The sequence below is a fragment of the Hypanus sabinus genome, chromosome 2 (assembly GCF_030144855.1).
Source record: "Hypanus sabinus isolate sHypSab1 chromosome 2, sHypSab1.hap1, whole genome shotgun sequence".
Classification (NCBI taxonomy): domain Eukaryota; kingdom Metazoa; phylum Chordata; class Chondrichthyes; order Myliobatiformes; family Dasyatidae; genus Hypanus; species Hypanus sabinus.
The window spans coordinates 157,275,615-157,291,315 of record NC_082707.1 but is presented as its reverse complement, the minus strand read 5'-3'; the positions used below and the strand labels follow the sequence as shown (position 1 = coordinate 157,291,315).

The 15,701-nt window shown below is 37.7% G+C and overlaps 1 protein-coding gene across 6 annotated transcripts in view; it reads left to right on the top strand.

The window, feature by feature from the left end:
- Positions 1 to 15,701, top strand: part of ktn1 (kinectin 1) — a 192,361-nt gene that overhangs the window by 153,680 nt on the left and 22,980 nt on the right. For 4 of the 6 annotated variants that reach the window (XM_059957483.1, XM_059957473.1, XM_059957491.1 and 1 more), the window contains 11 exons: positions 1,612 to 1,652; positions 1,731 to 1,821; positions 1,904 to 1,972; positions 4,739 to 4,776; positions 6,094 to 6,184; positions 8,998 to 9,084; positions 9,690 to 9,779; positions 10,769 to 10,846; positions 13,232 to 13,321; positions 13,414 to 13,506; positions 15,327 to 15,398. In XM_059957483.1, coding sequence (XP_059813466.1) covers positions 1,612 to 1,652; positions 1,731 to 1,821; positions 1,904 to 1,972; positions 4,739 to 4,776; positions 6,094 to 6,184; positions 8,998 to 9,084; positions 9,690 to 9,779; positions 10,769 to 10,846; positions 13,232 to 13,321; positions 13,414 to 13,506; positions 15,327 to 15,398 — 840 coding nt within the window. The remainder of the gene's footprint in view (positions 1 to 1,611; positions 1,653 to 1,730; positions 1,822 to 1,903; positions 1,973 to 4,738; positions 4,777 to 6,093; positions 6,185 to 8,997; positions 9,085 to 9,689; positions 9,780 to 10,768; positions 10,847 to 13,231; positions 13,322 to 13,413; positions 13,507 to 15,326; positions 15,399 to 15,701) is intronic. The other 2 variants (XM_059957496.1, XM_059957505.1) reach the window with 2 other exon arrangements.

Genomic DNA, 15,701 nt, shown 5'->3' with positions numbered 1-15,701 from the left:
AATTAGCAGCATTGTGTCCCAAATAAACGAAAGGAATCCTGGTAATTTTCTCAGTTTGTTTTTGTTCTTTGATAGTTGTCCCAACTAAGTGGCTGCCTGATTAACCAGAATTTCTCTGCACTGGATTTGTTGTCCTTGGGGTAGAAAAGACCGAGGGAAAAGCTTGATGGAAGTATACAAAACTATGAGAGGCATGGAGACTGAGGAATTTCTCTCCGTAATGAAGGCTGTTAAAGGTTGAAAGGCCGAGGTGTGAGGTGAGGAATAAGGGAGCTAGAGGGATCTGAAGTTTTTTCCACCCAGAGGTGGTAGGAATCTAGAAACATAGGAAACCTACAGCACAATACAGGCCCTTCGGCCCATAATGCTGTGCTGAACATGTACTTAGTTTAGAAATTACCTAGGGTTACCCAAAGCCCTCTATTTTTCTAAGCTCCATGTACCTATCCAGGAGTCTCTTAAAAGAGCCTATCCTATCTGCGTCCACCACCACTGCCGGCAGCCCATTCCACACACTCACCACCCTCTGCGTGTAAAACTTACCCCTGACATCTCCTCTGTACCTACTTTAAAGCACCTTAAACCTGTGTCCTCTTGTGGCAACCATTTCAGCCCTACGAAAAAGCCTCCGACTATCCATATGATCAATGCCTCTCATCATCTTGTACACCTTTATCAGGTCACCTCTCATCCTCCATCGTTCCAAGGAGAAAAGGCCGAGTTCACTCAACCTAATCTCGTAAGGTATGCTCCCCAATCCAGGCAACATCCTTGTAAATCTCCCCTGCACCCTTTCTGTGATTTCCACATCCTTCCTGTAGTGAGGTAACCAGAACTGAGCACAGTACTCCAAGTGGGGTCTGAGCAGGGTCCTATATAGCTGTAACATTACCTACGGCTCTTGAACTCAATCCCATGGTTGATGAAGGCCAATGCACTGTACGCCTTCTTAACCACAAAGACGGCCTGCTCAGCAGCTTTGAGTGTCCTGTGGACACTGACCCCAAGATCCCTCTGATCCTCCACACTGCCAAGAGTCTTACCATTAATACAGGATTCTGCCATCATATTTGACCTACCAAAATGAACCACCTCACACTTATCTGGGTTGAACTTCATCTGCCACTTCTCTGCCCAGTTTTGCATCCTATCAATGTCCCACTGTAACCTCTCACAACCCTCCACACTATCCACAACATCCCCAACTTTTGTGTCATCAGCAAGTTTACTAACCCATCCCTCCTCTTCCTCGTCCAGGTTATTTTAGAATGTAGTCGTTGAGAGATGGTGTAGCTGAGTACTCTGATGAGGTATTTTAGGCACTTGGATCACCATAGCATAGAAGTCTTCAAACCGTGTGCTGGTAAATGAGATTGTTATCATTGGATACTTGAGGTCAGTATTGTCATGGGGAGCTGAAGGGTCTATTTTGGTGCTGTATCATCTTATTCAGCTTGTTAATTTTGAGATTCTTGGTTTAAAAATTAGTAAAATTTAACACCAGGATATTGTAATCTTCACAGTATTCTAGTTTATTACAGAATAATTTTCTGGCCTCAAGATATTGTATTTAAATGTATATTCTACAAATATTGTATATTACATTTTTAGGATTCAATAAAAGCCCATCAGAATGAAGAATCTCAAATTATGTAAGTATACTTGATAATTATTTTAAATTATCCTGTAAGTGTAATCAATAGGTTTTCTGACTTCCATTTTAATTGCAGACTTGAAACAAAAGAAGAAGAAATTAATAGCTTGAAGGCTACGTTGACAGTTAATAGAGAAGCAGTTGCTAGCTATGTGACGCAATTGCAGGTAATTTTGTGACCTCTGCTCACTGCTATAACTGTTTGTAGTACAAAATCTAAAATTACTGCATTGATTATTTTTGAAATAGGATCTTGAGCATCAAAATGCTTCACTGAAAATTCAGATTCAGCAGTTACATGAAAAGAACAATGAACAGGTAAAATTATAAGTACTACATGTGACTCTCACATTCCAGTTATTTTGGTTGCAGAAATTCATCCTTGTAGAATTTGCAAATTACTGTCCAAAAATGTAAGATGGAAAATAAAATTCACTACCATCGTGGAATTTGTGTGTGAAGATAAAATAAATAAATCAACACTATTACCTCAACATTCATGAGGGGCAGTGCACCTGCATTTAAGAGTTTATTCAAAAGATGAGCAAGAGAAATTAGGAAGCCATACTAGTTCACATTACAGTTAACACTGGGAAGATTTTGGAAGAGCTTAGAAAGTCATAAGACAGGATTAATATTTTTTAATTGTCTAATTTGCTAGAGTTCCTTTGAAAACCTAGTGTTCTGAAAGAGGTAGTTGAAGAGGATTATATGGAGATATTAGTAGTGATCTTTCAAAAAACACGACTCTGGAATGGTTCTGGAGGGCTGGAAAATCATAAATGTCATTCTCATCTTTTAGAAGGGATGGAGGAAAAATAAATTATAGGTAACGTGACCTCAGTGGTTGGGATGGTGTTTATTATTAAGGATGAGATTTCAGGTATTTGGAGGCCCATGATTAAGAAAAGGCCTAAATCTGCCTGGTTTCCTTAAGGGAAACTCTTGCCTGATAAATCTGTTTAAATTATTTGAGGAAATATAAGACAGGATAGACAAAGGTGAGTCAGTGAATGTTTTACTTGGATTTTCAGAAGGCCTTTGATAAGGTGTCACATATTAAGCTGCTGAGTAAGATGAAAGCCCATGGCATTACAGGAAAGGTAACAGCATGGATAGAGGATTGGCTGACTGGCAGGAGGCAAAGAGTGGGAATAAAGGGGGCTTATTCAGGTTGGCTGTTTGTGAGCAATGGTGCTCCGTAGGGTCAGTGTGGGCAAGCCTGCTGACAATGTAAAGGTGGGTGAGGGGCACTTACTGTTGAGGAAGCAAGGAGTCTGTAGGAGGACTTGGACAGATTAGGAGAATGGACAGGGAAGTGGCGAATGGAGTGTAGGGAAGTGTATGGTCATTCACTTTGGTAGGATTAAAAGTGTGAAATATTTTCTAAACTGAGAGAAAATTCAAAAGCCAGAAGTGCAAATGGACTCGGGAGTCCTCGTGCAAATTTTCCTAAAGGTTAATATGCAACTTGAGTCGGTGGTAAGGAAGGCAAAAACAATGTTAGCATTTATTTTGTGAGGACTAGAATATAAGAGGAAAGATGCAATGCTGAGGATTTACAAGTCATTGGTCAAACTGTACTTGGAGTATTGTGAGCAATTTTGAGCCCTCTTAACAAAGAAAAGATGTGCAAAGTGATCTTGAGATTAATTTATGAGGAGGGTTTAATGGCTCTGGGCCTGTACTTGCTGGAAAAGAATGGGGCGGGTTCTCATTGAAGTGTATTGAATACACTGGACAACAAATTTTTTTCAAAAGTGTTGCTTCCTCAGAATTTTTTTTGTTCATAATGGGCTGCTTGAAGGTGAACATAAATAAAATTTCAGACTACTTGTATCGCGTAGGAATTTGGAGAAACAACAATTTAACTTTTATTGAATATAATGTGTTTAATTGCATAATGGTGCTGATGCTTTGCAATAGTTCAATTAAGTTAAAAATATTTTGATAATGATTTTCGTTTGTACTCAGTGTCTGAGGCTTGTCACTTAGGTGTCCAACAATAATTTGCCAGCATTGATGGATTCCAGTTGCCCTGGTATCTTTTCTCCATGACCGCAATGTCCTGGTGAAACCTCGCACCATGCTCATCACTAACAGCACCAAGATTTGCAGGGAAGAAGTCTAAATGGGAATGCAGAAAATGAATCTTTAATGACATGTTGCATTTCATGGTTTTATATGCTTGAAGCATGCTTTCAACCAGATGCATGTAGTTTGGTGCTCTGTAGATGCTGAGAAAAATTTCACCAACTTCCTTGAATGCCTTTCATGTGATTTTCTCCAGTCCCACTAGAAATTCTTTAAATTCCTGCCATTGATGACCTGTTTGATTTGTGGACCAACAAAAATGCTTTCTTTAATCTTGGCATCAGTTATTCTGAGAAGCATCTGTCTCAAATATCAAAATCCTTCATAGAAGTTTTTGTGCCTGATGATAGCAAATTCCATCCTTACAGTCCTAAACCCAATAATTATTACTAAAACCTGTCTGGCCATGCAGCAGCCGCGCCATCTAAGCATGCCAAGCATGCCTGGACAAGATGGGAACCTTTCTAGCTTACATGGTAAGCAACACTTTAATTGACTTGAATTGTGAATTGAAATAATAAACATAACTGATTTCAAAAACTGGTGCATGATAGGGAAATTTCATGGTGATTTTCATGATCAGTAGCCCAAAATTCATAAGATGCACCTAAAGGTATTCAGGAAGCAAAATCTTTGTTGTCCAGTGATATTGAAAGGCCTAGATAATGGACGTGGAGAGGATGTTTCTTAGAGTGGGGGAGTCAATAAAGTAGATAGCGGAGCCTCAGGTCGTCAATTTAGAACAGAGATGAGGAAGAACTTCTTTAGGCATAGGGTAGTGAATATGTGGAGTACAACAGACAGCTGTGGAGGCCAAGTCACTGGGTATATTTAAAGCGAAGGTCATTAAATCTTCATTAGTAAGGGAATCAAAGGTTATAGGGAGAAGGTAGGAGTTTAAATTAATTGCCAGGAATCTTGCTAAAATAATGACATGTATGCCTTAAATGTAATCTTGGATTTTTAATATTTTTGATTCCCTTGATACAGAGTGCTGCATTGGTGAAAAGTGAAGTACTGCTGAATGTGTAAGTGAATATGCAAATGATTAGTTTTATTGTTGCAGAATATTTTATTTTCACAACGGTAACTTGGCAAGATCCATGAAATCTACCACCTCATTTGACAATGCTGCCTTTAAGTCATTTATTGGCTCCTATAAAATTGTATTCTCCTAATATAACAACTTCAATGAACATTGCACATGTGGTATTGAATGATGTGACGAGGCACTGTTATAAATGGATATATTTTAATGTTCACTTTGAGGGATTTATTATTATAGCATACTTTCATCATTCCCTTCTCTTCAAATACCCTGGTTTACAAAGCACTTGTACTCTTGGATTGAAAATCTCTTCTGATTATTAAAGCTTCATCAGGGTTAAATTAACCCTATAGAGGATGTGGCTGAAGCATAAAGTTTCCTTACTGCAGTGTCAAAACACTGCTGTGAAGTGGCAAAATGCTTAAGTTTCATACTGCAAAATGATTATCATCCATCTAAAAGGACCTGTTAGCATTTAGCAGTTGTCCTGTCTCCTAAATGTTTTTACATTTTCTGTTGTAGATGAGAATAATTTTGGGTTAGTCTTGTGTTTATTCTTGAACAGTCCTGCACAGGATCTCAACCTAAAACTTCAATTGTTCCTCTGTCATCTTAGTTTTTCCAGCAGTTTGATTTTGTTCCAGATTACAGTATTTACAGTCTCTTGATTAGTTTAAATCCATGTTCCTATAACATGATGTTCTGAAAGACATGTAGAATACTATATATTAGACTTGCCTTCTCAACATCATTAAATTATTTAACAGTTCTACACAAATTATTTTGTTATCTTTAAGCTGGAAAACTTGGATTTTATCTTGACAACTGACAGTTGTGTTATAATAACCTAATTAATCTGCTATTCAAGACATGATTTGATTAATATAGATCATCCTGTTTTATTAGTGTTGCCTGGTTAGTGATTTTACTACCCCCTACTCTTCAGATGTTCCTTGGCGTTGGTGTCCTTCATGTTGTCCTAGGATGTAAATAAATGTAGCTTTGGGTCTCTGATTAATTATCAATGTTAATTAGATTTTTGTATATGGAAGACACATCATGCTTCAGCAGCTGCTTTGTACTGTGAAAGACCCGTAGTCTGTAAAAGGTTCAACAGTGAAAGAAGGAAACTTGAGAGTAGTTTCATTAGTTTTTTGTTGTTATACTTCCAGGTTTCCAATCCACCCAAGGCCCCATAAAAGAAATTGGAATTGAGATCCTCAGTAATGATTAAATATGTTGTCAAACAAATGTAAGCTTTTACAAAATTCTCTGCTTTTATTTCTATTGTATCTAGCCTTTCAGAAAAAGATCAAGAAATTGATTCTTTACACCAACAGATTGAGTCACTAAAAGAAGCTGTTAATCATCAAAGGATAAAGAACAATGTAAGTAAAAGTTAATTAATGTTTCATTGCAAGTTATTATTTCAACAGATGGCATTCCAAACTCAACTATCAAGGTTTTGAATAGGAAAGAGTCAAAAGTACAAATATATTTAAACTTCAACAATTGCCATTATAGTTACGAAAGTTTTGATAAAGCTCATTATGGTTTTACCTGTTGAGAAAATGATAATGGATTGCATTGATCTCTTGAAGGTCGTAAAACAATTGAATATGGGATTCTAAAAATATTGATTTTGAAATACAGTGGATTCTGGTTAATTGGGCTATCAGTTAATCAAACCAGATGCTTATTTAGGACAACTCAAACAACAAAAACTGATCAAGAAAATGGCCAGGATTCCCTTCATTTTAGACACTTAACTAGGATAGGAGACTATTGCCGAATAGTTTCTAACTAGCATCAGTTGTGTGCAATTGTGTGGCAGTTAGACAATGCACTGTGCTTAGAGTGAACAGTTTTTAAATAGCGTCAGATGTGTGTATTTGTGTTCAAAAAAAGTGTTTTTTTTGTCACTGACGAGAAACGAGCAGCAAGACAGTTCAGAACTGTTTTGCTCACTGTAGTTTCGAGCATTCAGGTTGTAGATGCCAGAAATGGCCAGGAGTGAAAATAAAATTATTTCACTGCTTCAACTAGTAAGTATGAAGAATTTAAAGGTATTGACAATCATCTTGAAAGTTGCAATGAGAATAAAAGCATTGTTTGAAGCAGTCCATTATCTACACTTTAAGTATCTGCAGTGATTTTGTTCGTTAACAGGCAATCAAAAAAACATGACAACATACATGAAATAAATTCCTCTGACTATTAGGAACTAATGTAGTTTTATAGTATTGATTGTGTTCTAATGTGTCATGGCTTATATTTAAATACATTAATTATTACTGAATTTGCCTTTTTTTTTATCTTTTAATTATTTCCTTGAAACTTTGGCTCTTGTGGGCAATCACTTAATTGAGCCAAAATGTATTGTTCCCAGTGTGTCCCAATTAACTGGAATCCACTTTATTTGTGTTGTCGAAGGAAGTCTTGCTGGAGCTCGTTTTTCTTGAATAAGAAATTCTATTACCCAAACTACTTGCGATGTATCCATATAAATGTTCTAAGAAAAAGATTTCTCTAATGAAACAAATATGTAATTTCTTCAATCTTATTTGATGTGAGAAAGTAATTTTTTATTGGTAGTTGGTGCTTGCATGCCTTTTATATTATGGAGATAGGTTCTTGGCTGCTGATGGGATTTTTTTTAAAGAGGAAGTCTCCAACAGTAGTTGCTGAACATACAGAATGCTACACTTCATGCTGATTTTTCAGTTTCGGGTTGTAAGACTTTTTTCATGTGACAGCTCTTTGGAACATTACCTTTGGGTTTTAACAATTGTATATTGAATATTACAGTTGTAATAAGTTTACCATTGTGGGTGACTTCAAAGTTCTATCTTCTGCTCTTTTCACCAAATCATCACAAACAAGATTGATTATATTCGGAATAAAGAGAGTCAGTAGCCATGTATTGTCCTTGAGAAATTAGTAATCATGATGTGATTGAACAAAAGCACTTACAAAAATTAGTGGATACAGCCCAGTCCATCATGAGTAAAACCTTCCCACCGTTAAGCACATCTACATAGTGCTGTTGCAGGAAAGCAGCATCCACCATCAAGGGCCCCCACAATCTGGACCATGCTGTAGTCTCACTTCTGCCATCAGGAACAGTTATTATCACTCAACCATCAGTTTCTTGAACCAGAGGGAGTAACTTCACTCAACCCATCACCAAACTCTTCTGACAACCTATAGACTCACTGTCAAGGACTCTTCATCTCACGTTCACAATATTCATGACATTTCTATTATCTCTTCCCCCCCCCCCTTCTGTATTTGCACAGGTAGTTGCCTTTTGCACACTGGTTAGGAGCGGTCTTTCACTGAGTCTATTCTTTCTTGTATTGACTGTGAATGCCCACAAGAACATTAATCTTGGGGTTGTATATGGTGACATGTATGTACTTCGATAAATTTACTTTAACTTTTTGGTAAATTTACATCAGGAAATGATGAATAGTTTAAAAAGTGATTTTTTTTTTTGTTACTATTCCCATGGTAATCACTGAAGCAACTGTCATAAATGTCAGTGAAGATGTATGGAGAACTGGAAAGCAAATTAGCGAGATCGTTTTCCCCATCACTGTATGGTATCATTTGATGCATTCAGTGATTTCCCAAGTTTCGTCAACTTAGGGAAGTCCCAGTTTTACAATTCATCTTCCTTTAGTAAACCATTCAGCTGGTTCCCTAATAAGGCATTCTAGTTCCAATCTATTCTTTAGTCTTTTGTTACTTTCTCCTTACTCAGTAACCATGGATGTTTCTCCTTTTCTTGAAATAAAACTGCAATGCTAGAAATGCATGGGTTAGTGAAAAAGAAAGATGGGTGAAATGTTATGTAATTCTGGCATTTGCATTTCAATGTTTTGTTTTCCTGTTCTGCACTACAGACCTATGTCATGCTGTATCTAACTAACATAGTTGTGAAAACTGCTTTCTTCATTTTTTGCTTTCTACAGTAGATGCAAACTTTTGCTTCTCCCCAACCCCAACTTTTTCCTATTAAATGGAACAAAATGCTTGATATGCATTTAAAAACTTGCATTTAAATTGCATTAAACTTGCATTTAAATTTAAACTTGCATTTAAATTCCTAATTGTTAATCCCTTTTTTAAAATAAAAATTGAATAATTTAGAAGAAATATTGGCTGAACTGAAATAGTTCTTTCTAAAAATAATTAGGAACTTCGGGAGAAAAACTGGAAAGCAATGGAAGCATTGACATCCACTGAAAAAATGTTGCAGGACAAAGTGAACAAGACAGCCAAGGTTGTAATAATGTGACTTTTTTTTTACAGTAGATAATTTCTGCTGCAGTCTGAAAATGGAAATAACTTTAAATTTAAGGCACTTAGCATCTAATCATTCTGCACTCTGCTTGTTGTGCTCCTTTTGTAGATCTTGATTTAATACATGCATGCCTGTTTTGTTGGTCTTGTTTTTAAATTTCTGTAAAAGATTGTCTTGCGCTGTTTTTGCTTGCCATTCTTGTTTATTATCCTCAGAGCATATCTTTCCCTAATTTACTTTCTCTTCATCTTCTCTTTCAACCCCACCCCTATCCCCTGACTGCCAAATACACAGCCGACCTCCAGATTTAAACCCTGATATCTAACTGCTATATGGAGGTGTATGAAGAAACTGCTGTGCTTTTTTCCCACATTTTCATTGCAAGAATACCTTGTCAAAATCATTTCCCCAGTACATTGTTGAGAGTAAAAGAATAATCAAAGGCAGGTTGCACCCTGTCCCTGAAGCAAAGCATATCATTGTGCTGTGCCACTGCTTGCTTGCTTGTCAGCTAGCTACTTCATGGATATAATTTAACCATTTTGTATGTAACCCAAAATATGTTTGTTGATTTCTTGAAATAGGAGAGTAATCAGCAAGTGGTTGCTGTTCAATCGCAAGCTCAAGATATTCTGAAGAGACTATTTCCCAGGGTGCTGGTGTCATCTTTCTTGGTAACTTTTCTTCATTTAACTAGTATAAAGCTATTTAACTGGTAAATTGACATGGGTGATTTTTATGTCCGTATTAATCTTTTAATAAAACTGTTAATTCGTAGTCAGGGCAATGCAATAATGTGACAGACCTTTTGGCCCAGCTGATCAACACTGAACCAGTGTCCTCCTTGCTAGTTCCTGTTGCCTGCTTTTGGCCCAGTATCCTCCAAGCCCAAGCCCTTCCCTGTCCATGCACCTATCCAAGTGTCTCTTACAAGTTGCAGTTGTACCACCTGGATCACTTCCACTATCTAGCAGCCCATTTCAGGTTATTCACTGCTCTCTGTGGGGGGAAAAAGTTATCACTCTGGTTACTTTAAACCACCCCTCTATCTTGTATCTGTGCCCTCTAGTTTTGGACTTCCCTCATCCTGGGGAAAAGACTGACCATCCCTCCTTATTCATGTCATTCATGACTTTATAAACTATTGAGGTCACCTCTCATTCTCCTGTACTTCAAGGAATAAAAATCCAGAATGGTCAACCTCTCTTTGTAACTTAGACCTGATAGTGCAGGCAGCATCTTGGTATATCTTTCCTATAACAGGGTGAACAAAACATGTACACTGTACTCCAAGTATGGCCTCACCAGCAATTCCTATATCTGCAACATAATGTCCCTACCCTGAAAATGCCCTGACTGAAGGCCATCATGCTAAACTTTTTTTTTAAACCATCTTGGCTACTGTGTTCTTGCACTCCCAGGTCCCTTTGTTCCATAACACTGTCAATTAACTGCCCTGCCATTCACTGCATAGGTTTGAATGTTGTAAAACATTATTATTCTTGAGTATTATCAGCTTTTATTTTTGATGTTAAGAACAGTTTAATATAGTTGAGGAAAAAATGTTTTGAGAACAATTACAATTTTTCAATATTGTTAAAAGTAGCAGAATTCTTCCAGCATTTTGCATGTTGTTTAAAGTAGCTGTTCTTTTTACTTGTAGGATTATACAGATTGGCTGCAGGAGTTTGAGTGTGCTGCACAACAGACTTTATCTTCACAGCAAACAGAGCAATCAAAGGTTTGCACGCTTGATTCCGGTCTAGTTTTAAGTATATTCCTCATTAATTTGTGTGTGTTAACTCATTATATAAAATCAGTTTCTGGTTATTGACAGAAATTGTTTGGAAAAGATCACCTTTGAGAGTTTGACGTCAAATACAAGTCTGGATTTTGGGTTGTCTGGAGATGTTAACAGGAAATAATGAATGGAAAATATTACATGAAATGACCTGAGCAACACACACACACACAATGCTGGAGGAACTCAGCAGGCCAGGCAGCATCTATGGGTTTGAAAAGTGCAGCTAAAAAGTACTTTTTTTCCATAGATGCTGCCTGCCTGCTGAGTTCCTCTAGCATTTTGTGTGTGTTGTTCAGATTTCCTGCATCTGCAGATTTTCTCTTGTTTGTGACATGAAATGATCATTTTAATGATTTAAATTAAAGTAAATTCTCCAGTGGTGCTTCATTCATCAATGCTGAGATGAAATGTAAAGGAACACCACTCAGTGTGGTGATTACCAGAGACTACCCCTTATAGATAAAGAACAGTTAGGCTATTGGAGATGAGCTTCTGCTTTTTCTTCTTTGAATTGTTAGTGATTTGAAGGCATTAAAAATGATCTTTTTATGTATTACCATTTGTAGGTTGTATATTTTCAAAGAAAATAATTCTGACAATGAATAAACCTGATATTTCATTGCACTTAAACTATTATTGATTTTAACTAATCTTAAAAGCATAAATAGAAAAATAGATCATTTTGCCACTTGTGGCTGTAACTCAATTCAATGACATCTCAGCTTATCTTGTGCATCATTGTCACATTCTTGCACCAACCCATGACTCTTGATTCCCTTATTATCAAAATATTTCCTGAACTCTGTTTTGAATATACTCAGTCACTAAGGTCTCTTTGCCCTCTGAGGAATGCAGTTCTAAAAATTCTCCACTTTGTAGGTGAAGATTCTTCTCATTTTTCCGCCCAACTGCACGTGTATCTTGTTGAAAAGTATGGATTTGGTGCACTTAAACGAAACTGCCTTATTCTTTAAATTCAGCTGACACTGGGCACAGTCAGCATAATCCTGCTCCACAGGACAAACTACTATTTCTCTAAGCAAGTTCATTCACCTTGCATGGTTTGCTCTTGGCTATCATTAGAAAATTGGTGATACATTGAACTGTAGGACTGCAATGTTTTCAATCCAAGACAGTGTAGATAAAATTACTTTCAATATGTTAAGTGTATCTATAGTCTTATCTCATGAAATGTAGAAATCAGTATTAATGCTAACATTTAATGTCCATCTCTAATTGCCCTGGATTAAGGTAAAGAGCTATCCACAAAAGATTGACAATAAATGCAGCCAATGCAGCATTTTCAAATGAACTCTTTGAAAGGGGAGAGTTGCTCTCTTGTACTTGAATTAGTTCCCCGTTATTTTTTTGTTACTTTAAACCCATGATTTATAAATCAGTGTTTCTAATCTAAATTTATTTTGACTATTTGTCAGCACTATGAAATTAATGTTGTGCTTAAGGTCAAGTAGCATAGTGCACTACGAAATGTTTTTGCCTCACAGGCTCTGGCAACTTGTGTTCAATCCTGACTTCTGGTGTTGCCCGTGTGGAAATTGAACACTCACCTTGCGAATCTGTCCCCACTTCCTTAAAGAAAAATTACTTTGATGGATTCATTGGCCACTCCAAATTGGCCCTTGTGTGTAGAGAAGTGATAGAATTCAGGAGATGGATAAAGATGAGAATGAGAATTTCTTGTTTCTTTGCCCTCGGTCTCTGAGTTGATGAATTGACCTCAACATGTTTATGTGTTTAAATGTGCAAGTTGTATTATTTATTGGTCATGCTTCAAATTTCGGTCATGGGACAAAAAGAAACGGAAGATGGAGAGATGGATGCAATGTTGCGGTTAGAACAGTCTATTAGTCTAAGATTAATATTTTGCAGGAATAAAAGAGCTTTATGGTTGGCACTGACTTTTTTGGCTGAAGAGCTTTATCCATGACAATGTATCCATTTATTTCTCACACTACGAGAAGTATATTTGCATTATACTGAGCCAAGACTATTCAGTTGACAGAAGTATAGAAGTGAATAAAATCATCATGTATTTTATTAATTTCTGGGATATTTTGGTCAAGTAGAGCCTGTGGAGCTACAAACAGGAATGAATTTGAAACCCTGGTTGGTCAGTTGTCTTTTTGCAAAGGAGTACCTTTCATACTTGCTTTGAATAATGCATTTGATTTTTAACACCTTAAATCTATTTGCTTGGTTCTTTGTCCTCTCTCTCTGACTTGGCATTTGAGTTGATGAATTGACTTCAGCGTGTTTATGTGTTTAAATGTGTAAGTTGTATTGGTCATGCTTCAAAATTAGGTCATGGAACAAAAAGAAAAGGAAGCTGAAGAGATGCATGGAATGTTGCAGTCAGAATGTGAGAAGTACAAAACGGTACTTGCGGAAACGGTAAGTCTTACTGTCTGTTTACATGAGAGTTTGGTCTTCAAATTGTGCTTTTCTCTTAAAAAATTAAATTATTTCAATGAATTTGCCCACAGGAAGGGATTTTGCAAAGGTTGCAAAGCAGTGTTGAAGAAGAGGAAGGCAAGTGGAAGATGAAACTGGAAGAATCACAGAAGGCATTACTGCAGGTAATAATTGTTGTCCAATAATTTGCAACATTTTCTGGACTATGTTTTTCAAAGAGCAATTCATTTTATTTGTAATTACTTTACAATTGATGGACTTTTCTATGATTAGTCAGTAATGTAATATTGATCGAAAGTCTGAATGTGTTCATCATGGATTAATGAAAGCACCATACCCGTGAATGTAAACTGCCAGTATTTACTCTAATTTTCTCCTGTTTCAACAAAGAATGGCCTTTATAACACTTGACTCGTACTTTTAATATTATGTTCTGGTAACAGCGATGTTTCTGCAAGATCCTCCACATCCACTGGTAGGATAAGCCAATCAATAGCAGTGAGAAGTGTCCTCTCCCAGATCAATGCCCCCACCCCCCCACCCCCAAGCACTGAGCAATTAGCTACTTGGCCCTTTCTGTAGGATGTAACACAATGTTTATGTGCCCTACAACAACCTCCCAAAGGAGATGCTCTGTTCCGAGCTCTAACTTGGTCAGGAAGTCATAACACAATTTGGGTGTTTTTACAGCCACCTTGGGGGGAAAAATGACATACTCACTGACTTTTAAGTGCTCAAAGTTGGAAAAAGAGCATTCAGGATGGCTTGAATAATCTCTAGATCATGCAGAAGCCCAGCGTCAACAATGGACGTAGCTACGTGCCAAGATTCTACCTGTACTCAGTGTTGTGAGGATGAGTCTGGCCTTGTTGCTGCACAACATCCTAGTCAGCTGGACATTTCCCCACTACCTGTCCATGAAAAGTTTTTCTGGATGAACCCCTTTACCTTCAAGTCCATCATGCATGGTCAACACGGAATGTCCTGCAGACACTGCAGGAGAAGGATTCAATGGAGACTGTGATGCAGTTCCCTGAGCAGTCTGTCCAGACCATCTGGCAGAATACCTCATTGCCAGATCTCACCAACAGGCACCAAGACCTTGCCTAGCTGGTGGTGAGAGGAGCCCTCCCAGTCAGATCCTTTCTGCATACTCAGACCATCAGTCCGACTGTGCCCTGCCCACTGGATCACTGTAGTGGAGATGAGACATTAGCTCACCTCCTTGCAGCCTATGAGTTTGTGAAGAGGGTGTGGAGAAATATGCGAGGGCCTGCGTCACTCTTTGTCCCTAACAGCTGCATGACACTGATCTGTGGGTAGTACCCAGGGGGATACAGGTGAACATCAAGTGCTGCTGGCAGATTCATCAACTCAGTGAATAGTGCCTGAAACTTGTTGGTCTTCCAGCACATTGAATGTATGTTGAGGAATGGTGCCGACTGGCACATTTCAGGCTGGAGTACATACAGAGGGATGCATGGAAACTTGTGTAGCCACTACAAGGGTTTGATGGGGGAAGGACCACGGTATAAGATTCTTCTGCTACTAGACAGGGAAAGGCCTGGTTGGGTGAGCAAGCCCTCGATTAAAGCAGTAGTGTATCAACTCACAGGGCCACGTGAGTGGTAACAGTTTTTGAAGAAATGTAATAGAATGCATTGACTGTGAATGTAAGACTGGAGAAGATTCACATTTTATTTTTGAGTAGTTTATTTTGATATCTTTTTTTTTAAAAAAACAAACACAACAGAAGTAGCGTCCCATTCTCTTGTTACTTACACACCCCTTCAAGCACCACCACCTTTGTGTACTTGCAATAAATGGGTAGGCCTCTTTTTCCATAGATCTATCCAACTCGCTGTCTAAATAAAACAAAAATGTGAAGTTTATTTCAGCTGTGCTGATGAGATTAAAATTTTAAACTCTTAAAAAGATGTTCTTCATCTCCTCAAGTTTTTTAATGCTTTGCATTACATTTCAGTCGCAGTCATCAGTCCACACTTTGGAGCAAGAATTGGGAAAATTGAAGCTCGAAAACACAGAAACAGAAAGTGTAAGTGTATCTTCAGGAAATAGATGCGGGCATTTTCGTGTATTATCGGTATACAGCTGTAAGTGTTTTTTGAGTGAAATTCATTGTGGGTTAAAAGAGGTTTGGAGGATGCAGTTGAAGGACACAAGGCCAAAGAAAAGGGAGCATTACTGATGCAGAGCATTGTGATTCAACTGCAGATAGAAAGGATAACAAAGGGTTCGGGTTCAAAATTTTACATGGAGGAAGATGAAATTCAGAAGGATTGGGGTGGGGGGAATGTATGATGGGTTTCTACAGAGATTGATGATTGATATTAGGAGA